The sequence below is a fragment of the Lynx rufus genome, unplaced genomic scaffold (assembly GCF_022079265.1).
Source record: "Lynx rufus isolate CCGP_SWC_20201006 ecotype Redwood Valley unplaced genomic scaffold, mLynRuf1.p SCAF_9, whole genome shotgun sequence".
Taxonomy (NCBI): Eukaryota; Metazoa; Chordata; class Mammalia; order Carnivora; family Felidae; genus Lynx; species Lynx rufus.
Genome location: NW_025814897.1, coordinates 99,541,140 through 99,564,955, shown reverse-complemented (window position 1 = coordinate 99,564,955; position 23,816 = coordinate 99,541,140). Strand labels below are relative to the sequence as shown.

General features: G+C 48.8%; 2 protein-coding genes and 1 pseudogene across 31 annotated transcripts in view; all 3 read right to left on the bottom strand.

The window, feature by feature from the left end:
* The window catches only part of MADD (MAP kinase activating death domain), a 40,053-nt gene extending 24,935 nt beyond the window's left edge, over positions 1-15,118 (bottom strand). For 4 of the 29 annotated variants that reach the window (XM_047072106.1, XM_047072110.1, XM_047072111.1 and 1 more), the window contains exons 1-16: positions 14,861-15,117; positions 13,948-14,032; positions 11,320-11,465; positions 10,097-10,693; positions 9,305-9,608; positions 8,775-8,906; positions 8,218-8,331; positions 7,159-7,239; positions 5,513-5,691; positions 4,986-5,221; positions 4,642-4,798; positions 3,796-3,899; positions 3,514-3,704; positions 2,877-3,130; positions 2,493-2,632; positions 1,587-1,688 (exon numbers count right to left, since the gene is read on the bottom strand). In XM_047072106.1, coding sequence (XP_046928062.1) covers positions 1,587-1,688; positions 2,493-2,632; positions 2,877-3,130; positions 3,514-3,704; positions 3,796-3,899; positions 4,642-4,798; positions 4,986-5,221; positions 5,513-5,691; positions 7,159-7,239; positions 8,218-8,331; positions 8,775-8,906; positions 9,305-9,608; positions 10,097-10,693; positions 11,320-11,381 — 2,653 coding nt within the window. In that variant the 5' untranslated portion in view covers positions 11,382-11,465; positions 13,948-14,032; positions 14,861-15,117. Of the gene's footprint in view, positions 1-1,586; positions 1,689-2,492; positions 2,633-2,876; positions 3,131-3,513; positions 3,705-3,795; positions 3,900-4,641; positions 4,799-4,985; positions 5,222-5,512; positions 5,692-7,158; positions 7,240-8,217; positions 8,332-8,774; positions 8,907-9,304; positions 9,609-10,096; positions 10,694-11,319; positions 11,466-13,947; positions 14,033-14,544; positions 14,617-14,860 lie in introns of those variants that run through there. The other 25 variants (XM_047072116.1, XM_047072133.1, XM_047072117.1 and 22 more) reach the window with 12 other exon arrangements.
* A 1,160-nt stretch (positions 15,119-16,278) lies between these two features.
* On the bottom strand, positions 16,279-23,585 carry NR1H3 (nuclear receptor subfamily 1 group H member 3). Of its 2 annotated transcripts, none has more exons than XM_047070609.1 (10): positions 23,312-23,585; positions 22,269-22,348; positions 21,569-21,757; positions 20,810-21,076; positions 20,358-20,566; positions 20,073-20,252; positions 19,826-19,925; positions 17,074-17,187; positions 16,765-16,859; positions 16,279-16,574 (listed from the first exon to the last, which is right to left on the bottom strand). In XM_047070609.1, exons 2-10 carry the CDS (start codon positions 22,309-22,311, stop codon positions 16,428-16,430), a joined length of 1,344 nt encoding a protein of 447 aa, XP_046926565.1. In that variant the 5' UTR covers positions 22,312-22,348; positions 23,312-23,585; the 3' UTR covers positions 16,279-16,427. The 2 variants fall into 2 exon arrangements, with proteins under 2 accessions (XP_046926565.1, XP_046926566.1); XM_047070610.1 differs by having other exon boundaries at positions 23,350-23,585.
* Positions 21,237-21,361, bottom strand: LOC124506616 (uncharacterized; annotated as a pseudogene).
* Positions 23,586-23,816: the final 231 nt, after the last annotated feature.

The window sequence follows — 23,816 nt, the reverse complement described above, 5'->3', positions numbered from 1 at the left end:
TAGAAACCAGCCATGGCAATGTGGAGGAAGTGGGGATGGAGACTCAGGCCACTCCACATGCACCAGCAGCATGCCCCACGGGCAAGCACGGGCGTCACGGGGGACAGGGCAAGGCAGGTCACCCATGTGGTACCGCTTGCTCCATGAGGAGGATGGCCCTCAGGCAGGCACAGAAGATGCTAGGAAAAAAAGATCATGCACAGCTCACGGGCAAGACCCACCTTCACCACTCCCGGGGCCGGCTTCAGTAACAATCTCCATTAGAGTATTTAGCCCAAATACTGGGACACAAAATACACAATTAGTAGGTGCACCATGATACCACAACCCCTATATCCCTCGATGGAGCTGTAAGTCAGATAGTCTGAGGATTCTCCCAAAGCTTAGTGCACATAACCTTAGTTCTCAGGCACCTCAGAGCTGGAAGCCAAGAGATCAGGAATCAACCGAGGCTCTAGGAAAGACCATTCTTAAGACTATGGCCTCTCAGAGCCAGGGGCAGGGTACATGACACAAGGGACCTTCGGGTACTAAACAGGCACATGCATGAAAGAAGGACCGCTGGTTTTCATGAAACATCTAGCACAGGGTCCACAGGGCTTGCTGGTATGCAGAGAGAGGAGACCCATCTTGCAGATGCTGTCATGGGACGTGGGGTTGGGGTGTGAGGATGGGAGGTGGATGGGAGTGGGAAGTGCACAAATGAAGCATCAGCATGCAATGAAAGCGCTTCAATCGCTCCCCTCCCCAACTGTATCAAATGAAAGCCGGTGACGCTAACACTTTTCTACCCCTACCCTACAAAGTCAGGTGCAGATTTACGCCACAGTGCTAGTTAACCCCCTACACCACTAGCTATTCTGTCCCTCTGCCCATCTATCCTCTGTTCCCAGCCCCACCAAAGAACACTCCTTAGATTCCTGGGATTTTTAATCACTGGGAAGAGAAGTCAGGTGAAAAATATATGGAGCTGCTTCTCACTATGCTTTCTAGTGTAATTAAATAGTTCAGCACAATATCTAGAGAAAAACAAAAGTCAGAGTAAATGCAGAAGAGCTCTTCAAACTCTCAGCGATCACAAATGAAAATCAAATAAGGTCTCAAATGCCCGGAGAAGCCAACCGATACTACCTGGCCCACCCACAGGCCCTACGTTGACAGGAAGCCAAAGAGGCTTCCTGACGCTGTAACACTGCCAGGCTCTCTATGAGCATCCCTCAGTGCACCAGCTAATCGGGATGAAGCTTGTCCTACATTCATGCAGCAGGAACCTGGCAGATCACTGGCAGCAGCTGACGATCCCTGTGTTAATTATGTACACCTGACAAAGCTCCCCCTAAGAAGCAGCGGTGATCTCAGTTGCTGTTATCCTAAATGATACGACAGGGCCGTCTCTTCAGCTACAAAGACACTTTCCATCTGAAAACGAGTAGAGCCCATAATGTGCAATGAAAGCCATGAGAAGCGGTATGAGGGGCAACAGCCAGATCAAACGATTCGTCATACGCAGGGCTCCTGACAAGCACCCGTAGGCCTGAAATATCTTCTGGAGAATCCTGGTATGGCAGAAGGAGGGCTGTAGTTACCTTTCAGACTGGGGAAGGGTGTGGTCTTCTCTCGGGCACCTTTGGTGGGCAGCGTGAGGTTTGAAAGGCTGAAGCTTGTACTGTGGTTCCGATATAGGCTGCCTATCAAGGGGAGGGTGTGAGAGCGAGGAGTTAGGAGCATAAGTATATCGTCATCTCCATCTTTCTCCTTTTCAAACATAATCCCAGTACCTCTGATCTACCTTAGAGAGGACCAAGTCGAATTCAGGGCAAACATGGGGGCCACTGTCAGGATAGCTCAAAACCCAGTAAGAACTTTCTCTGACTACCTCCCATGGGGATGGACAAGTGTCCCATCAACTGTTAACTGAGCATGAAAGCCAACAGTTAATGCACTTTTGGTCAAAAGTTGGTGCTGTCCCTGTCTGGCTTCTGAGAAAAACTCACAATCATAATTATACCCAATGTTGGCTTTCTCTGGCCCCTGGGCTGTCCTCAACCTTTAACTGATACCACCCCTCATTTCTGGAAATATCCTCTAGGCACAAAAGTCACCTCATATAGATTTCAAAGCATGTTCATGAAAAAGTCCTTCACCAGGCAAAAAAAGGTATTAGATATGTACCCAAATCAAATATGACCAGAATATTTCCACAAGATATATGTACAAGTGTATGATTTTTAATATAATGACTATCTTTCAGTTGACCAGCTGTCTTACCCGAAACAGACTGAAATCTCTGGGTATAAAGATAGTGACTACTCTGTCTCTGTCCTTTATTGACTTCCCTTGGAAATACCTTATTCACTATCACCGCAACAACCTGAACTGGGGCTTGATAATGCCAACCCAGTTCTACCTCTGAAGTTCTAAGCAGCATCCACCATAGTCAGGCCCCACTGCATAGAAAACGGGACAGAGGCATGAGAGCAGAAGGCACTTACTGGCAAAAGACATGATGCCCCCGAAGCCCTCGGTGCTGTTGTTGGAGACGGTGGAGGTGGGAGAGCTCGCTCGAGAGTCTGATTCTGCGTCTGAGTCACTTGCCAGTTTCAAGCTGTTGGGCCGCAGCAGCTTTTGAGCCCTTGAATGCACAGTGGCATCTATGAGCCCCAGGCAGGGGTACCTACTCTTGGAAGTGTGGGCCCTATGCTACACTGCAGTCACTGCTCCCTTCCCACAATTTCTATATGCCTAGATCAAGGCACCACCATGGGATGGCGGGTCACAAGAACATTCAGACTTCTCTTTCTGATTAACCCTCACCCGGGGTCCTCTGTGGTGAGGTCCTTCAGTCACCCACCTAGAAGGAATCCCCAGGCTCTCACCGATTGCCATTGACATGTTGGCTGAATCGGGGAGTGTAACTTTCCCCCTGCTCATCATCATCTTCCTCAGGGGGAAAGCCATATTGGGGCTCGAAGTATGGATTGTCATAGGTTCGCCGGCGCACTGACCCCTCTCCAATTTCTGTCTGACGCCTGTCCGCGGTCGATTTGCCAATGCTGGGAGGCGTGGTAGGGAGGGGCTTGGAAACGCCTACTGCTGCCTTATCGTCCACCTCCGTTGAGTCAGCAGGTTCCTAAAGGCCATATTAAATAAAAACTGGTCACCTGGTGCCCAGTGATACCTACCTACCTCAGTTTGGCAAGGCCAAGCCAGGTCTATTAGATTCCCATCTCCTATCCTAAGGGAATGTGTGAGAAAAGATCTCTATGACACTCCTGCTCTCTGTCCCCACAAACCATGCAAAGGGGACCTTAGCTAAGCGCTGAACAAAGCCCGATGAGTTCCTTCTGGAGTCAAAACTATGTCTCCTAGGCTCTAAGCTATGGGATGTATAGAGAGGAAGACAGGAAGACTATGAAGAGGCAAATTAACAGCTTCAGCCTCGCCTTCCTAATGGAGGTATGACCCACATAAGTAACAGTTCTCACTTATCCGCCCTTCCAAGTCCTCACGTACAGAATTAGCTCCATGGACGACGGTGCTGGGACTACTGCTGGCGGTGGTGCTGGAGCTAGAGCGCAGCGGGGGGTTTTCCTGAGGGTTCTCGCTGTCTGGGCCAGGTTCCTCTGATTCCTTCTGGTTCTGCAGCTCAGCAATCTCCACCTCACTGGCATCCCCCAGGGCTGCATGCGTCAATGGATCCACATCTGCCAAAACCCAAGGTGGCAGGTACAGACCACACCATCCCAGAGCCTCCAACCCCTCCCAGAGCTGGCCCATCTCCTCAAGTACACTTACTAGGGGTATCACCATTGATGTCACATTTCATCATTTCACTGACAAAGTCACCAAGGGAGGAGTAAGAAGAGCTTGAGTCATCATAATCCATGCTATCACTGCCACTGCAGAGTGAAGAGCACAAAAATAAAAATAAAAATAAAAATAAAACAGAATGAAGGGGCAGGAAAAGTACCAGCAATCAGCATTAGGAAAAATAAAAAGGGGAGCATTCTCATACACTCATACACACACACACACACACACACACACACACACACACACACACACTGGACTATTATTCAGCCATAAAAAAGAATGAAATCTTGCCATTTGCAACAACATGGATGGAGCTAGAGTGTATTTTGCTAAGCAAAGTCAGAGAAAGACAAATACCGTATGATTTCACTTATATGTGGAATTTAAGAAACAAAGTAATCGAACAAAAGAAAAAAGAGAGAGACAAACCAAGAAAGAGACTCTTAACAATATAGAGCACACTTGGCTACTGGAGGGGAGGTGGATGGGGGGACGAATGAAATAAGTGATGGGATTAAAGACTACACTTATCATGATGAGCACTGGCTAATGTGAGAATTGCTGGATCACCGTATTGTACACCTGAAACTAACATAACACTGTATGCTAACTATATTGGAATTAAAATTAAAAACTTAAAAAAAGAAAGAGGAAAACTCTTAAGGTCAGGGAACAAGATAAAATAAGGAAGCTAACACAAAACAATCAACCAAAATATCATCAAGGCTTCAAACACTAATGTTTAAGTCCTATGAGGTTCTGCCATAGTGCTCAATAAGGACTAGCGAGAGCCTCTCGACCTTAAAAAGAGGTTTTGCTGCTGCTCACCTGTCATCAGTAGGGTCCGAGTCAGAGTCACGCTCTGGTGGCACACTCAGTGCCTCCGCCAGCTGGGAATTGCTATCATAGACTCGATAATGGATAGGCTGCAGCTGATGAGCATACCACTTTGGCTTGTCACCAATCAGGGCTGGATCAAACATATCTACCCACAGAGAAAAAAAGTTAGAGTTAGCAACAAGGAGGAAAAAAAAACAAGCAAAACATAGAAGAAAGGTAGGGAAACATCTAAAGCAAAATAGGAATGGAAGGGGCAGATCAAAGATGAGAAAAGGGAAAAGCAAAGGGAAGAGCCATCAGGAGGACAAAGAGGCAGGGACAGGTGGACTCACTGTTGTGAATTCGCTGGAAGGCATAGTTGGTGGGGTTAAGGACCCATTCGCCAAAGTACTCCACAGCCTGAGTCCTGGCCAGCTTCTCAGCAAAAGGAGTCTGTCGGGGACGTGAGGCTAGAAAGGAGCCAGCTTGAAAAGCTACCACAGGCCGAGGGAAGAGGCGCAGGGTACGTGTGTGCATCTGAAAACCCTGCAGCACGTTGGGGGAGTTGAAGAAGCGGACCATGGCCACTCTGGGGAAGAAGGGGATGGTGAGATAATTCAAGTCCCACACCCTGCGCTAGAAGGATTCCTATGATCCAAGGTGTCAGACCACCTCCCCAAGTCATCATTTCACAGGCTTCCAACATCAAAGGGGAAGGGATCTTAAAGAATCATCAATCTCTTTCTTCACTCAAGGCCTAAAACGCCTGAGAGTACGATGAATTAATTCTTCTTTGCTTTTACTAAGGTGACAGATATACCTAATGAGAGAGCAGAACCCAATCTAAGCACCTGTGATGGTCTAGTCGACTTGGTCGTACCTGGTTGCGACATCCACAGAATCTACATCATTGCCATAAATGAGTGGGTTGAATTCAGTGGAAGGTGTGGACTGTAAGTCGTTAGAGGGCCTTCCCAAGAGAAGGGGGATCTCTTGGCCTTCATGGAATTTCTCCAGATTGAGGATGGGCTGGGTGTTGAGACTCATGCTGGCAAGGGCCTGTGGAACAACAAGAAATCCCCTATAGAAGGCAGATTCCTGGGCAGCTGGCCAATCTCATCTCCTAGGAAAGAGCCTTAATCTTTGAAATCAGAATCCAAATACCGTACTTTAACCTTTAGAAGATGATCTGAATTATGTAGCCTTGCAGTTTAAGCCAGGTTGGTTCAAGGCAACCTGATCAAATCTGAAGTCCAGGGCAATAATTTTCAAATTTATTTTAGCCATGAAATGTTCTTTTTCAACAACATGTTGAAATCTGTATGAAAATATAAACAACTGAGACACGTAAAAGTAAAGCTTCTCTGAAGGACATAAGGAACCCAGAACCTCACGTGCTCAGTGTTACCAGCCTAAATCAGCCCCTATGAGGCTCCATGGGGCAGTTTGAAAACCACTGATCTAGACCAGCAGGGCTTCCTTAAATATTCATGAGCATTGGAGTCATCGGGAATGTTGTTAAAAATGCAGATTTTTCTGGTTCAATATATCTGGGGTGATTCTGCACTTTTAACAACCGCAGGCAAAAGTGACACTGCTGGTCCATGGACCACACTTCAAGTAGCGGGGGGAAGGACACAGGATTAAGGAGCCCAAGGATCTTAACTCCTACCAACATTTAAAGTACCATTCTATACATCAACCTCTCCATCTCATTAGTCATACTAAAGTAACCATCAAGAATGAAAACACGGCAAAGGAAGACAGAGAACTTTCTCAACTTGCAATCCTCACAGACTCTGCAGTAACAAGACACCATATTACATCAGCAGGGATGATGAGAGGGATGCTACAAAATGACCCATTTACACCAAGCAGAGGTACTGCTTAGCAACTAAGACAACACAGAGATTCCTGAAGACCCTGAAGATGACAACAAGGATTCCTAAAAATAAATACGGAGCTATCTACTGGTGGTCCTACATAACACATACAACAGGGCAAAGGGATGGGGCCTTGTCATATTTTACCTTCAGGTACTGTGTTCAGCATGCAGGAGAGGAAGAAAAGCAATGAAAAAATGTATTTAAGAGATTATTCAAAGAGAGGAATTTTTGAAGAAAGCATTCTTCAGGGACCTAGAGGTCAATTCAGGAGGAAAATATAAAAGGAGCCAGACTATCCAAACAACTAGTTCTTTCCTTACAGGACTGAGAGAACACTCTAAGCCACAAAGAATGGTACACGTGACAAGAAACAGAAAATGAAGGTTTTTTTTATATATATATATAGTATTCTAAGTATTAGAGGGTGGGAGGCATACAATGAATTAGAAGATATCTAATAGCCTTTTGGAGAGTCATCCTGCCACCCAGAAATGTGATACACCTCTTCTTAAGCCCACCTGAGGCTAAGAAAACCTATTCCACCTGAGGTCCGAAGGGAAACGGGCTCTCACAACAGCTACAGCCTCTGCAGCCACCCGGGAGTAGCTACCGCTCCTCTTCCTCTTCATTCTTCACTCACCTGCTTCAGATGCTTTTTCAGCTCCAATGATTCCGGTTCTGGCAGGATTGGTAGCACTTCTGCATTGGTGGGGGCAATCACCTGCACCAGAAAAAAGACAAAAGGCACGACCTTAGAATTAATTGCTCAGGAGTTACTCTTACGTAAGGGTTAAGTGGAAGTTGTATACACAGTATTTTCACATATATGTGAACATGTATATTATGCATACAAATATATTACATATACACGTGTATTAGGGGCACACATATACACGGCTGTGATATACATACACACCTGAAAAGAAATATACCTCATGTTACTGGAGACTACGTCCAGACAATAGGACTATGTTTTTTCTTTTTTTTTTTTTTCAAAGTTTATTTTGAGAGAGCGAGTGTGCACGTGTGGGAGGGGAAGAGTCAGAGAGAGAGAGTGGGGAGGGGGAGAGAGAGAGAGAGAGAGAGAGAGAAAGAGAGAGAGAGAGAGAGAGAGAGAGAATATTCCAAGCAGACTCCACAATGTTAGCATGAAGCCCAAAGCAGGGCTCAAACCCATGAACCATGAGATCATCACCTGAGCCAAAATCAAGAGTTGGACCCTTACCCGACAGCCACTCAGATGCCCCTGGTTTTTATTTATTTCTTTACACTTATTTGTATTTTCTAAACTTTTACTATAAACAGATATAAGGGCTTCCTGCTGAAATTTGAGTATATTCACACTACAGAATATTACTGTACATTTTAAGCCTGAAAGGCACTGTCTTACTAGAAACCATACCCAGGAAAACCATGAGATGACCTACACCATAGGCAGTGGTCCCACAACCACAACTGCCTACTGCTTCTAGATGCGGGGGAGCACTTCATTCTGGCAAAACTAAATCTTGTACTCATTTGGGTCTTAACCAAGGGCCTATTAGCCAATAAAGTAAAAGCTAAGCATTAAAAAAAAAATGGTATCAATGAGTCACACAAGACAAATCACCCACCAACTGAGGACCTTCTTGGGAATAATCTAGAAAAACAGAACACAATCCTATTCTGGACTCTATAATATCTCAGCCAAGAACCTCACCCTATTGCTGTCCAGATCCACCAGCCATACATCATCAGGCATTTTGAAGTCCAGTTTGTAGAGGAAGAAGCTGGCAGGGACCCCAATGATGTACGGAGTTGGAGCTAACAGTAGCTGTAGAAAAAAAATAAGAGGGTAAGAAACAAAAACTAAACATATTTCGATCACTTATCACACGAGGATTTTTCTTGATGAGGAAATGCAGGTCCATAATCTCTTTTCCAAAACTCTTGAGGCTAGGTGTGTTTTAGTATTCATGATTTTTCAGATTTTAGAAAGGCGACAGTGTATATTCTGTATATTATGTAACACCTGCAGGAGCATGGCCAGTAACCTATAATGATTAACATTTACTTTGATAAATAAAAACCACAAATAACACAAGTTTTGCCATCAAATCAGTTCAAAGTTAGGTCATGTTTTGCAGACAAAGAAGTTAGAGTAAAGGATTGAAGACCAGTACTGATTTACAACTTCTTGGCATCGGGCGTTCTCCCTCAGAGCTGGCCAGAGTTGGAAGACAGAGGTGACAAAGCCAAAAAACACCTGAAACTCACCTGTTCTGCCGATGCCATGCAGGTGGGCAACAGTGGGATTACAGGAAACATATACTCCAATGGGTAGATCATCGCCACAAACGCCATCACAGACATGGAAAGGGCATTGTAGTCTCGGGACTGTAGCACCACCTGCCACAAGCCATACCATAAGGATCATTCAACGGCCTAAATAAGGTTTATGGGGAAAGTTTCCAATGCTACAATTTAATTTCCATTTCACCATGTGTAGGGCTCCATGAGCATGGCTTCCACAATTATCCCTGCCTCATGCCTTACTTTTCTGGCTCTTGTTCGCCCAATGCCAGGACCACTCATTAGACTAGAACTACTGATACTTCCAGAGAATTAGTTCAGTCTAGCGTAGGATAATTCACCTGAGTGGCAAACCCTCTGAACACATCCCACTTAATTCAACCCACATCTACTGAGTAGTGCCGTATACCTGGCACCATGTTACCTCCTAGAGACAAAAAGATGAGAAAGATGTAGTCCCTGTCCTTAAAGATCTAAAAAGCTGGCTCTCTCACCTTGTGCTCTAACAGGATGCAGGTTAGCACCTGAAGACAGGCATCCACACCCAGAAGTTCCAAGGGAAGGTGCAGTGGGAAATCCACTAGGGTGAATCGAGAAGGGTCTGGAAGAGCAAAGGTCAGAGCTTGTTGGAGCTCCTGGGGTAGGACTTCAATGTCTACTCGCTTCTGCCCAGAAACAGGCACTGGGGAGCGCAGCAATCGATAGATCCAGGCCTCAATCTCTCGAAGGTCATGCAGAAGGGCACTTGACTTCTCCTCCACTAGCAATGATCCAGTAAAGATGCGCCACATAGTGTCCCTGAGGAACAGACAGCAGGAAACAGATGCGTAAGCACCAGGAGCTGATACCCCAAAGCAACCCAATGCAACCATAGAGAGTAAAATGCTGACAACTGGAAAAGCCCACCCTTTGGGCTCAGCTAGGACCAGAGAGAATATACAAGGGTGAAACAAGTATAAAAATGTATACACAGCAGGACTTACTGTCCCGCCTGCCATGAAATGTTGAACTCCAAACATTATTATGGCAGGAAGTTTAACTTTGCAGCTGTCTTTCGCTTAGAAAGGACTAACACAAAAATGCTTAAATAGGTATGAAAGACCTCAGGCTTTTTTTTTTTTAAACAAAAGTTTATTCTTAAATATACAACAGGATATAAGACAACACTTCATTCTAGCTACCTGAAGGACCTCAGGCTTTAGAGGCAATTTCCTGCCCCTCACACACCAATTATACCTCATCTCTAACTGCTTCCCTCTCTTCTGACCATCAGTGGCAAAGTGTACCTTTGTATGCCTCGAGGGATGCCTAGTTTCTTGCCCAGCAACCGCTCACTGCAGCAGTCCACCAGACGTTTGAGGGTGTACAGACATTCTCGGAAGGTGGAGAAGAAGGGGTAGTGGCTGAGCACACACAAGGATGTCAGAGTACTGTTGCGGGAACGGCTTCCTGCCTTGGCCCGGGGTTTGCCCCGAGGAGACTGATTCACCTCAGGGGCAGAGTCAGCATTGGGAGGCTGCAGGGACAAGCCACTCTCCGAGCTCTCAGTACCAACTTCTTCTGAGGCACAAGTGGCACGGGGTCCTTCCTTCCCACGGGACCCTCCCCCACCTTCCCCCTTCTCCTTAGGCATTCGCTTCTGGAAGGAGCGGTAGAAGTTAACACAGATGCCGTAACGCGTGACTCCAGTGTCCTTGTCAGTGAGGGTGAAGACGAAAGAAGTGTCATCCCGCAGGCTCATGCGTCGCTGCCTCACACTCAGACAGCCCTCTGGTTGGCAGAAAAACACAACGTCTGGGGGCAGGGGAAACTCAGCGTGGTCCTCCAGCGGGTATCGCCGTAGCAATTCGGGAGTCTGGGCCACACTATCACTGCTCGGGTGCCTGAAGAATATAAAGACAAATTCAGCAGCCTGGAGGGATAGGATGTTGTTTCAAATTTTAACCACAGTCCAGAAATAAAGCTCAAAATGCTATTTTGGATAAAGTAACCTAACTGCACGACCTTGGAAAACTTGGGTGCTGCTTGCCACATTTAGCTGGGGGGCTAAATGAGGTCTGCAGTGTCATGAAGATACCCATCCTGAAATGCAAGGAAAATCGCAGCAATAGAATTATCACCAATGCATTAAGATGATTAGCACTTTTAAAAGGTGTATTAGCTAATGAATTACCAAAAGAGCATATGTAGGTTGAGAAAGAGCACAGGGTACTTTTTTTTTTTTTTTTTTTTTTTACAAAATAAGGAAACTGAAGTATACAGGGTATATTTGCCCAAGAACACAAAGATGCTAGATAAGAGCAATTCTGTTCTGTTTCTGTTCCTTTGGGCCAATGCTCTCAATCCACCTGACTGCTATTTTCACTAATGGCATCAATGTTCCTATGAGGGTAAAATAATAGAGAAAGAATGAGATATGCAAAGCAATGTGGGCATGGGGAAAGGGAATAATTATAGATGTTGTGGTTATCCCAAAAGACAAGACAAAAACCAGTCTCTTCTTGGTTACCTGGCCCCTACGATCACTAGATAGTCAAGTAACCGAGGACAGAACTTCTTCTTTTGCACCATGATTCCAATTCATCAGTTCATCTCAGAGAAACTTCAAGGCACCGCACAAGGAGTCAATGTTCCCAGGAGGATTTCTGATATTATCTGAAAATTCAAGTCCAATAGGAAAAAAAGTACTGATAAGATCCACTGCTGGGTGTAGGGACTCATCTCTCTCAGCTTCATTCCAGCCAGGGTCATAGGTCAGAAGACCTTCCATTTCAGTAGTAAAGATGGGGAAACATGACACTTTTCCTAGCCTAGAGCTTGGTCTAAGCTTTTGAACTCACAGGGCCAAATGTCAAGAAGTAGGAGAGGGATGCCTGGGTGGCTCGGTCAGTTAAGCATCCAACTCTGGATTTCTGTTTAGGTCATGTGGAGCCTGCTTGAAATTCTCTCTCTCTCTTCCCCTCTCTCTCTCTTCCCCTCCCCTGCTCATGCTTACATGCACGTGCGCTCTCTTTCAAAATAAATAAATTTTTAAAAAGTAGGATAAATAATGGCTCACTTCCCCATCCCCACAAACCAGCCCATTTCCAGCCTCACTCCTGGTGCTCTGTTTCTAAAAAATAGAGCCAGTTAGTCTAAACAGGACTGTCATTATGACAATAAAAACTAAGTCACTTCTAGGACAGCTCCAGGCTGAATCAGTATCAAACCAGACTCTAATCAGTACTAATCTATACTCCTAGCTCTATATGAAAACCTAATTATTTCCTGAACCAACATGCTGCATTCAGCTTCATGGGAAACTACCATATAAATTGTATACTTAATGCACTGAGACAACAACAACAGTGGGCTACTGTACCCTGTGCAATCTCACATGGGGAATATCCATGCTCCAACTGCTCCATCTAAACCATTTTTCTTCCCTCTTCAAGCAAGAAAGGGGCTCACTGGCTACCGCTACTAGCTCTGCCCTTGGTGCTGAATCATAGTCTTTTTTTTTTTTTTTTTTTCCTCTACTCTAGTCCCAAGATTGGAATCAGTGATACAAAACACACAGATGAGACTTTGTCCTTCTATCTCTAATAGAAATTAAGAATTAGATGCAGAAATAATAGGATTTCTGCAAGGACAGGAAGAGGTGCTCAGTAATTTCTAAACCATAGACCAAAAGTTAGGAAAAGCTTACGTGGTCTTAATTATAATCTAAATCCTGTTGGGTGCCCATACACTTCTCTAAATAAAATGGTTCACTCCACTACAAGCTATCCTCGGTGCATACAGAAGTGTACCTCTGTGCTCCACACATGGCCACACTAGGACCTTCTTTACTGTATACACAGACATTCTCATTACACTACACACACACCACTCTTTTTTCTGCTGCTGTGTGCACTTCCATACATAGACATGCACACTCCCTGTATGCTTAAGATTCTATTTGATTTAGATAATGAGAAGCTCTATCTTTTTTCTTCCCTACTTAATAATAAATAGACCGCTCTGCAATACCTCTCAAATCCTCAAAATTCTGCTCCCTCCCTTCTGTTGCTCCCAATAGAGGACCTGCAGGTAATAGGATTCGGGTTTGTCTCCATGGCGACTCTGGCTCCCAGAACTATTTATAGCACAGCCACAGCCCCTCCCCTGCTTGGTGACCGCACAGTGCTAGCAGCTGCTACTCCAGAGTCAGCCAGGGCCCATAACAATTCATTCTCTTTGAACCTAGAGATACTTCTTCCACTGACAGCACCTGCTAATTATTAGGTTATCTTCTTCCCTACCTATCTTTAGTTTGCACTTTGTCCTACTTCTGGATTTTGAGAGATTTCTTCTTTCTACACAACCAAAACCAAGTTTCTAAAACATGCCATATGCTCATTTCTAGGTATCACTAACACCCAAAAAGTCCTTTGGTTCTCTCCAGTGCCATGGAGTCATGAGCAAACCGCAGTAGGTGGGGCACTACTATAAAGTTGATTTCAACTCCTCCCAAGCAGAGTAAGAAGGGGAGGGAAATAGAGAAATGAAAAGGGGCATAGGTAAAAGCATAATTTGTTCTATAATTATGTGCAAAATACTTAGGATGAGAGCCAATGTATCTCAAAACAGAATTTACAGAGCCAGAGCTCAAGGCTAAGCCTTGAAATCTATTTTACACTGAAAATCAAGAGCCCTTTCCTGCCAAAATCTCAAGTATCACACCTGAAGTATCTTCTACTGACATATTAGGGCATCAGGCCTCTAGCCTTGGTGAGATCCCAGCCCTCCCACTTGAGAAGCATGTGATAAAACTCAAATCATTATCATGCCCTACAACGTTCATGTCCCTCCAGAGCCACGAGGACCCCAAGATCTTGTGACTATTCTAGTACTAGTGATAGGATAGATGCTTAGCCACACTTCATGTCTCATCAATAGCCACTACCTCCCGTTATTCAGATTGCAGAGATAACCAAGGCTTTTCTCTCCATTCTCCCTCCTCTCTGTAAAGCCTCTAACATCACCTATAACTCACATCCTGTCTTCATACCAACCCAGGCTCAGCCTCTGCCTCTTGCTTCAACCATGTTTACTAAGGGGGAGTCCCTGGTTTCCAGCTCCTATATTCCAAAGGCATCAAGCCCTAAACGCATACCTATCTGCGGAAGTCCTCCATCACCATCCACTCCAGATGCAGATTTGGAATCCACAGATCTTTACGTTCTCTATGTCTTTTCAGCCTACAAATGGTAACGTTAACCAACCCTTTGGATTCGTCCCTCGTTTGGGGCAGAATGTCATAGTAAAACCACAGGAACCGGAGAGTGATATGACATCTTTGCTGACGTGAGCACAACAGGAGGCTCTCTCCCCTCCTACCCAGGCAGTGACCTTGCAAGCGCATCAGCACAGACCGGTCAGCGTGGGGGAGAACGAGAGCAATAAGGCAGGCAATAGGCAGGGTTGGGAAAGGCGGGGGGGGGGGGGGAGGCCGGGCAGGAAGAGGAATTTAGAGATGCACGAGGATAGGAAGGGAAGCAGTTGCGGCAAAGATTAAATGGTGTCTCGACCCTCCAACAAGCAGTTTTGAAACACTTCCCCCCCTCCCGCAATTTTTTTTCCCCAAAGAACCAAACATGGTCTCCAAATCGTGATCAAATGTAAGATGCACACACACATACACACGCGCGCACGCGCCAGGTGCTTATCCCGGCTCGGCCCCCGGGCTGGACAGCTCTGCCCGCCCCCTCACCTGCTGGACAGTTCTCACCCGCCCCTGCCCGGCCGGCAGGAATCGAGCCCAGCCGCCGCGAGCGGCGCTGGGTCTGGCAGCCCGCACCCGGTCCGCGGCCCCGAGCGCTCTCACTTCTAGCCCCGCCCCCTTCCCGACGGACTCCCCTTCCTCTCCAGACCCCACGCCCCCCCCACTCCACACACACGCCTCTTAGGGCCTCCTCAGAGGCCGCTTCCCCCAGAACCCCTGTTTCCTGTCAGAGCCCGTTCACCCCCGCAAGGAGTCCCGTCCCAAATATCCTTCCAGGGCCCCCGAGTGGCCCGGACCTTCCTACCTCCCGAGCCTCGGGGAACCGGCCAGGCCCAGTCAGACCGCCCCTGGCAGCTGAGCGTCGGTCGCTTGCCGGCGCCGCTTCCAGCGCGCGCCAGTTCCGTGTCTGCCCCGGGGGAGGGGGGGGCGCGTACCACTCCGAGCCCGCGAGGGAGGGAGAGGTTGAGGGGGTCGGGGGCTGTACCATGCACCACTGGGGGGGACAGAGCTGCACCAAGCCGAGCGCTGAAGGGTGGAGCCAACCTCGGGAGAAAGGCGGCTACGCACACACCTATCCGAGTGGGAGTGGGAAGGCGATGCGGAGCGCTGGGCCAGCCCAGCGCCAAGCGTGCCATGGGGAGGACTCAAAGGAATACCTTTTGTTCAGGTTGCACAAAGAGATTTTAATTTGACAAGGTAATAGCGCCCATTTCGACGAAATGTAGATTAATCTGGGAGCGACTTCTCAAGATGAAACTGCTCTTGAGACTTTCTGAGCGTCCCCCACACCTCACGCTTCCTCCCCCTGCAAGCGGCTTGGAAGTGCCCAGCAGCCGGGGCTGCAAAGCCGCTGCCCTGGAGGTGGAGCCTACCAACTCAGGGACGGCGGGGGGGACCGAGGCCGGAAGGCGCGGCCCGCTGTCTCACCTACGAGGGAGCGCGCAGATCGAAGGGGACGTGAACGGTGCCGCGGTGTCCGGTGGGAAATGGAGTCCAGCCCTTCCCACAAGACAAACCCGCAGCAGGGCAGCCTACACCCTGGTGTCAGGGCACTTTTCCTCCTGTCCCACAAGGCCTGGGGCCCTAGAGGATAGGCTGTTGTACCCTCTTTTTTAGGTGCCAACGGAACACCCGAGGCATTATGAGCGCGCCCACGAAGACAGGTGCATGACCGGGGTGTTAGTTCTGAAACTTCAACCTCCTACCCCGCCCCCCCACCTTAGAAAGACAACACAATCCCACTTGGGTCACTAAAAGGGAAGGGGGCATCTAAGCCTCAGCATTTCATTTATCCTCATGGGGTTGGTAAAAGGAAGTCCCCTCTCACTGCCCAGGCTGTCACTTGTGACTTGTCTCGGTTATGCGTCTGGAGGCGGATCCTAAAGGACGGTTTCCTCCTCTATGGTGGCCGTGCCCCCACCCCCAATCCAGAGACTTTTTTTCTCTCGTTCTGTCTTCTTTTTGGTCCTTCTGTACAGACAGCGCCAGACCTATCAGTGAGGCAGCCCCCAGGCATTTATGGCCAAGCCGCAGTGACAGTGGAGAATTTCTCTTGGGGCCCTGTGGGGAAAACAGGAAGTGGTGGAGGCAGGAGGGGCAGGGCCCTGGAGAACCTTGTGCAAAGTGGCCCCCAGGTTCATCCATTTGGTTGGGTCAGTACGATCTTCAAATGGAGCACACTTCTAGCAGGACCCTCACTGCCCAGCAGCCACAAAACTCCCAACCCTTTGACTCTCCTTTAATGCCACACGAGGATCTCCTTTGCCCAGCTCCCAGGAATGTTTGCCCTTCTCAGTCAGCTCCACCTGTAGGAGGCAGCCAGGCGCCTCAGCCATCCAGCCCAGAAAACAGAAGATATGGGGGAAGAACAGTCATTCGTGCACATCCCAGATCTCAGAGAGCAGCGGGGGAAGCTTTTTGTCCTGCAGGCGCAGTGCAAACACTTGCTCTGAATGAACACTGCTCAGGGTCCGGAGGCTCACCAGTTTCATTAGCATCCTTGGGAACATCAGTCGGTCCTAGGGGAAGAGAGGGACAAATACAGGTTCTGTCTCTCCCCAGGGAAGGGGCAAGGGTAGGGGAGTTGTGAGAGAAGTACCAAATTGTCTGTGCAAGATGTAGTCAGGGAAGGAGTCTTGAAGGGAAAACAGGTGTGTCAGGGGATAAGCCTGTGGGGAGGAGGAAAAAGGACACCATCGGGAGACTCACATGGGGGTGGTGGATGGAGACGTAGGCATGCAGAGCCTCCACGTATGTGTGTTGTAGCCTCTCTACCTGGAGCTGGTCCTGCACGTTGGGCCGGTCTACAGGTCACCAAGAGAGTCGAGGAGCAAGTCTGGCCACGGTCTTAGTTCCATATCCCAAATCACAACCCCCAAAATAGGGACATGCCACACCCAACATCTCCCAAAGTAGCACGACATGGGCTTCCACCCCCACAACTCCTGCCCCATGGGGCCTGCAGCCCCCTCTTGGTGCAAGTCTCTTGCTCCCTTTCCCTCCTGCCCCTCCTCACACCTGCAGAGAAGATGCTGATGGCGATGAGCAGAGCAAACTCAGCATCATTGAGCTGCAACTCATTCATGGCTCTGGAGAACTCGAAGATGGGGTTGATGAATTCCACCTGTAGCCCTGGGGAGGAAGAAGGGAGGCGGGGGCATGCAGCACGAGCCGTGGGAGCTTCCTTCTCTCCTCCAACTCCTCAACTTAGGGGAACTATTGGGAACGCACGAAGAAGTCTCCAGGGCTCTGCTGTGTAATGTTAGGCAAGTTTCTTAACTTCTCTAAGCCTCATCTGTGATATGGGAAGCTCATCTGAACTTGTAAGACTGTTGAGACGGCTAAATGATAAAGCATGCAAAGCACATAGTGCTGTGCCTGGCACATAGGAGGTGCTGAATTGAATGACAAGGATAAATTCTTCTATTATTGGCTTTTAAAAAAAATGTTTATTTATTTTTGAAAGACAGAACGTGAGCAGGGGAAGGGCAGAGAGAGAGGGAGACACAGAATCCGAAGCAGGCTCCAGGCTCCTAGCTGTCAGCACAGAGCCCAACTCAGGGCTTGAACCCACAAAGTGCAAGATCATGAACTGAGCCGAAGTTGGACACTTAACTGATTAAGCCACCCAGGTGCCCCTATTATTGGCATTCTGGAGGACCCCACATTACTAGAAATAGAGGCAACTCTTATTTTTGTTTACAAAGAAAACTTTTTCACTGGCAATAGGCCTTACTTGTTTGAATACCAGAGATAACATGTTTCACATCCCAGCAAGAACACAGCAATAAGGTTGAGGGTATGGACTATGACAACAGACTGCCTGGGTTGGAGTCCTGGCTCTGCCATTTATTGGGTTGTGTGACCTTGGGTAAGTTATTTAAGTTCTCTGGGCCTTGGTTTTTTCCATCTGCAGAATGGAGATAGTAATAGTACTCATCTCATGATGGATCCTTATTATAATGTGCCACATACTATATAAGTGCTTGTTAAATAAGTAATAGATTAAAAAAAACAGAGCCAGATTTCTTGCTGAGGAGAGTGAAGTTCAACAAACCATGACCTAAAGTCGTGACATGTAAAGAACGCTTCTCCCATCACACAGTCTCCCCCACTCCACCCTATCCCCTAAGCTTTCTCAGATTTCTTTTAGCAACCATCTGCTAACTTTTCCATTCAAGGCTTCTTGGTTAGTCACTTCCTGTACTTTCACCCTGATGTTTATCAAGTGTGTGCTGAGACATTTAATGGACAAGCCCCATTTTATAAAGCCTTTCTTGTTGAGGTGTTGAGCCTCCAATTGTGCCGAACAGCCCCTTTGTACAGAGAGGAGGCGGAGGTTCTGGAGATGGTCTGTGCACCCTTGCAGGGTCTGCTCATGTTATCAGGCCACATCATTAGTGGCTGCAGCATAGAGTAGTGGATGCAGAGAGGAATGGAGACCTGACAAAAGAGGGCCCCTGCTCCTCCTCCCCAAGACCTCGCTGACAAAAAGAAATGAAAGGCAAATGTGATGGCATCACAACTGCTTATATAAATGAATCTATAAATAGGTGCAGATTCAGATGGCACAAGCCCGCGAGTGCTGCAGGAACACCCGGACATGAGAATGGCGAAGGGTTCAGAAAGGAGGAGGCTAGGGAGGAGGAGGAGGCCACGCTTGGGAACGACCTGGATGATAGGCATTTAGGGAAAAAGGCAGAGAAAAGGAGCAGGGCTGGGTTTTTAAAGCTGGAAAAAAGTCCTAAAGTTGCCCCCATTAGGCGCCTGTACACTCCAGCAGCACACAGGGCACTAGAGAAGCCAGGAGATGTGACAGGGCACTGTCATGCTCTATAGTTAAGGGAGGCCTTCCTAGAAAGCTCAGAGTGGCCTGTATTGGACAAGAGGCATATGAGCTGGTCTGAGTCACCAGAAACCAGACAATGAGCTCTGTCCTGGAAAGCAGGACCTACCAAACCCCAAGAATGGAGTCATAGCATTGGCCCTATTTTACAGACCCACTCACTCAGGTGTTAAACTACTCGGTCTCCCGTTGAGCTGAAGTTCCAGTCCCTCCAAAACACCCTCAGCCGTCCATTCTTGCCCACCCCCACTCCCATGACACAAACATCACCAGCAACTGAATATGAGGAAGCCAACACTGCTTAGCCTACAAGTAAGGATCAAAGAGCAGCGCTGTGAACGAATTCTTGGAGAGAACATTCCAGGTGTAATGCAGCACGGGGAAGGGAGTGTTCACTCTTAACCTAAAATGGCCCTGAAGTTGCCACGTTTCAGCTTCTGTTCCACAACGCATAAAAAAAAAAGCATTTGAAAGATAGGGTGAAGTCAGTCCACATGTTCTTTAAAGGGCACCACTGAGTTCCTTATTAAGTACTAAGACTCGGTGCAAAATCTTTTCTTTAGGCAAAACATCATCCAGAAACACAATATTACGTGGAGTTTCTTGTTTGGCTCAAGGAAGGATGAAGGACATTCCTGTGCCTCTCTGACCCTCCTCCAGGGTGACAATTCTCCAGAACCCCACCTCAGATTCCTTAGAACACTGTTTGAGAACCACTGGCCAAATGCAACAGAGGACAGGGGTCTATTTGGAGCAGCTGAGAGAGGCCGATCACCATTCCAACTTTCTATCTTGGGAAAACAAGAGGAGCCTTCCCTGAACAGCCACCCAAAGCCTGGGCCTGTGTCTCTGTAGTCACTATGAGCCCAATGGCCAAAAGTGTCTCTCCATCCACCCCAATCTTTTTTTGATCTCAGTTCTCACCTGCCTTGGCAAAGTCTTCCCGGTTGTAACTGAAGTCCTTGAGGAAGGTGATACTCTCACTCCCAGGGTTGTACCTCCGAGACGTCTCCAGGAGCATCACCTGCACACAACAGCAGACCTCAAACAGGGACTCTGCAGGCTGGTCTCGGCATGAGGCACTTTCAACTCCCCATGCGGCTGTCGTGAAGCCCCTGCCAGAGACAATCCCGCCCCGGTCCTCCCGTCATCCCTCAGCCTTGCCAGCCACCTCAATCGCAGAGGTCTTCAGTAGGGCGATCTGGTCCTCCCGGCTGAGCTGCAGGAAGCCAGGCAGCTGTTTGGCGAAATCAACGATCTCCTGCACAGAGACGATGGCCAGCTCCGTGAAGTGGGCAAAGCGCTGCTGACGGGCCTCCCGGCTCTGGGGATCTGGTGCCATGGGCCAAGGCTATCCAGAAGGGCAAGGACGGAAGACACAAACTATACTGAGTCGGATATCAAGAAGCCAACCATGCCCTGGGCACAGCCATCTGTCCCCAGCTCCCTCAGTTACCGTGACTCGGAGCCGGTCAGAAAAAGAGCGTCTGTTACACTGTTGCTGGGCAGCCACCAGTTTCTCAATCATGCCCCGCTGTTCTGGGCTGAGCTGGGGCAGGACTTGGGGAGGTGAGGACACCCTTGGGGGCATGGATGTGGCCTGAGCCTGTTCTTCCTCTTGCCGCTTCAGTTTCTTTAGGCGGATCTGCTCTTCGGACAAGACACCTAAGGACGGGGCCGGACGTGAGGAGGGAGGAAAAGGGGGAGACAGGAAGCAAGGATGGGGCACAGGGGTAGTTTGAGTCTCCAGAAAAGCAGAGAGCATTGAGTAAACATAAGGAAGAGATTTTAATCTATACGTAGGGACCATGTAGGAAGGCCCTGTAGGCTCAGCTGCCTGTCTACCCTCACACCCCGGCACCCCTTTCCCAGAAGCCTCCTCCCCCACTCCTGCCCCCAGACACTCACACTCTTCCCGCATGCCAGCCTGGCGGCATTTTCGAAGGCGACACTCCTGGCACTTGCGACGCATGTAGGTGTCCATGGGGCAGTGGCCCCCACTGTGGCAGACATAGCGCGCTCCTTTGATGACGCTGCGGCGGAAGAATCCCTTGCAGCCCTCACAGCTCAGCACGTTGTAGTGGAAGCCAGAGGCCTTGTCCCCACACACACTGCACAGCTCATTCCCCAGCATTTTGGGGGCTGGCCCCTTTTTCCGTTTTTGCGGACGGAGCTCTGGGTACAGGGAAGAGCCTTAATGTTCTCCTCCAAGAAAAAAGCTTGGTGCCCAGTTGGCCACTGCCCTGAGCACTCAGTGACCTTCATTCCCTTCCCTGTACACTATCTAGTCTGTTATGAGAAAGTAGCTCTCATATACCAAGTGCTATTATGTCCTAGGTATTGTCTGAGCCTTTATATGCATTGATCCATCCTTACAACAGCCATAACAGATAGATACTATTATTAAACTGGTAAGAACAGATGTTATACTTGCTCTTAGACAAAAGGCCAAGAAGCGATAATACCATTATTACTTCCATTTTACAAATAAGGAAACTGAGACTCGGACAGGCCTAAGGTAGAGACAAAATTCACACTTAGATCACTCAAGTCTAGTTGAATCCAAAGCCTTTGGACTTAACCATGATCTTATGAGGTAAACAGCCCTAAGGTACCTCTCCCAGATCCAGGGAGCCCCTGCCTCCTCCAAATCCAACAGCTCCTCACCTGTAGACTCTGGAGGGGTATCCACCCCAGGGAGCAGGACTATGGGCTCTGTTGCCTCCAGCCCTGCCCCCAGGGAGTCCCCAGCCGACTGGGGAGTGCTGGCTTCCTCCCTGAGGACGCAGTTGCTGACTCCCAGCGCCTGGCCACTTGCATCTTGCGCATCTGGCTCCCACAGCTCCACTGCAGAGTCTAGCCCCAAAAGAGAGGCACAAGGGGGGGTCTCTCAGGTCCCTCCCATCCACTTCCTCTGTGTCCTTCTGGGAAACTGCAAACTTGTTTCTACCCCTAGAGGGCAGCAAAATGTTGGCTCAGGCTTCAGGCCCCCGGGGTTCATGTGGGCTCTAGGGCTAGTCACTTACAGTCCCCTGTACCTCAATACCTTAAATGAGGATGTTAACCTCTGTCCCCTTGAGGGGCTGATGTGCATCCATTTCAGAGATTGGACAGAACTCTTCAAAGCCAGTGCTGCTAAGCCCTGGACATGCCAGCTATCCCCGGCAGCAAGCCCAGATTGGGAGGGAACAGCACCAGAACCAGTGTAGAGGTAGTCTGGGCAGAAGGAGGCAAGCAATACCAAGAACGACTCTAGACTGCTCTCTGGGGTATGGCAGAAGGCAAGTAACGAAGGAGGCTGATTCCTGAGGGAGGAGAAGGGCTGAGATGTGGGCTCAGGGGAGAGGGCTGGGATGAAGAAGCTTACCAGGAGAAGCATCAGGCACAGGGGCCTCCAGCCACAAGGACATCTCTTCCTGGAGCCCTGGACATTACCAAGGGACTCTCCTGCAGGAATGATCCATGTTACAGTCTTCAGAACCGGGCTCCTTTCTGGCCTCAGCAACTTTCTCCTCCTGATCTTATCAGTACTAATATATCCGCTAACACTTACTTGCTGTATACGTACATATCAGCCTGTTCTAAGGCTTTATATGCCTTTCTCTCAATATTCCTATGGATGTCGTTACTATTCTTTCTTTTTTAAGTTTATTTATTTATTTTGAGAGAGAGAGACACAGACAGACAGCACAAGCGGGTGAGGGGCAGAGAGAAGGAGAGACAGTATCCCAAGCAGGCTTCGCGTCATCAGCACAGAGCTCCTTGCGAGGCTTGAACTCACGAACCGTGAGATCATGACCTGAACCGCAATCAAGAGTACGATGTTTAACCGACTGAGCCACCCAGGCACCCCAATATCATGACTATTCTTAAGCTCATTTTACAGATCAGGAAACTGAGGTTCAAAGAGATTAAGTAAATTGCCTATGGCTACACAGGCAATGGTAGAGCCAAGATTCCAATTCTGGTCTGACTCCAAAGTCTTAGCTGTTGGCCACCATGCCACCTCTTCTCCCCAAGGACCCCTCCAGGCCATCACAGAGTGTTTGGGCACATCTGCCCAGCTTCTGTCAGAGCCCCTTCCTCTTACTCCAAAGTAAGGACAGCACTGGGAACAAAGTTGGCCAGGACCAGCTCACTCACTGCTCACTCACACAGTAAAACTCACTGCTTCTTAGACACCCTCACTACTGTCACTTTCCAGGGTCCCAGCACAAACCTCCTGCCTGTGGGAGTCGCTCCAATTCACAGCCAGGACCCCCCTCCCCCAGAACCCTTCAGAAGTTATTCTGGGACCTAAATAGAATCCTGTTGCTGCCTGGGCTGCCATCACCATTATCATCCTTCAGTTCTCCCCAGAGACCACTTTCTAAGATCTACAGGGTAACCTCCCTCCCACCCCAGACTCACACACAGAACCCCAGGCCAGTGCTGAGGAACAGACCCACCGAATCCCCAGGCCACCGGACTTCCTGGCTGGGACAGTCTCTGGAGCCCCCTTGCTGGGAGAGGAGGATGGTGCAATCCCCTGTCCAGAGGCCTCGCTGGCTGGCGGAGGAGCCGGAGCTGAGCAAGTGAAGGACCGGAGCCCCAGGAAAGTAATGTGGGGAGAGGCTGAGGGGAGGGACTGCTGAGGGGTCGGGCCACTTCTCCTTCCTGCTAGGCAGACTGGAGACGACTGACCAGAACCCTGGCCGCCGTCCCCCACACCCACGGGGCAGCTTCCCTACCATGCTGACTCCTCCCCAGCCCGCCGCCCCTCAGCCCAGCCTCACCCCTGCTTCCCTTCCCCCAACCATGACAGTCGCATTTCCCTGTAGACCAGCCCAGTTCCACGTCTCTCCCCTTCCTCTCCTCACCCCGGTGCCTCTTAGCTGCTCTTACAGAAAGACGGCCTCCCAGGCACCCCCACCCC

Coding starts and splice junctions, on each gene's coding strand:
- NR1H3 (XM_047070609.1), bottom strand. CDS start 22,311: ATGTCCTTGTGGCTGGAGGCCCCTGTGCCTGATGCTTCTCCTG. Junction 21,077..21,568: donor TACCCCTCCAGAGTCTACAG/GTGAGGAGCTGT, acceptor CCCTGTACCCAG/AGCTCCGTCCGCAAAAACGG. Junction 17,188..19,825: donor GGAAGACTTTGCCAAGGCAG/GTGAGAACTGAG, acceptor CTTCCTCCCCAG/GGCTACAGGTGGAATTCATC.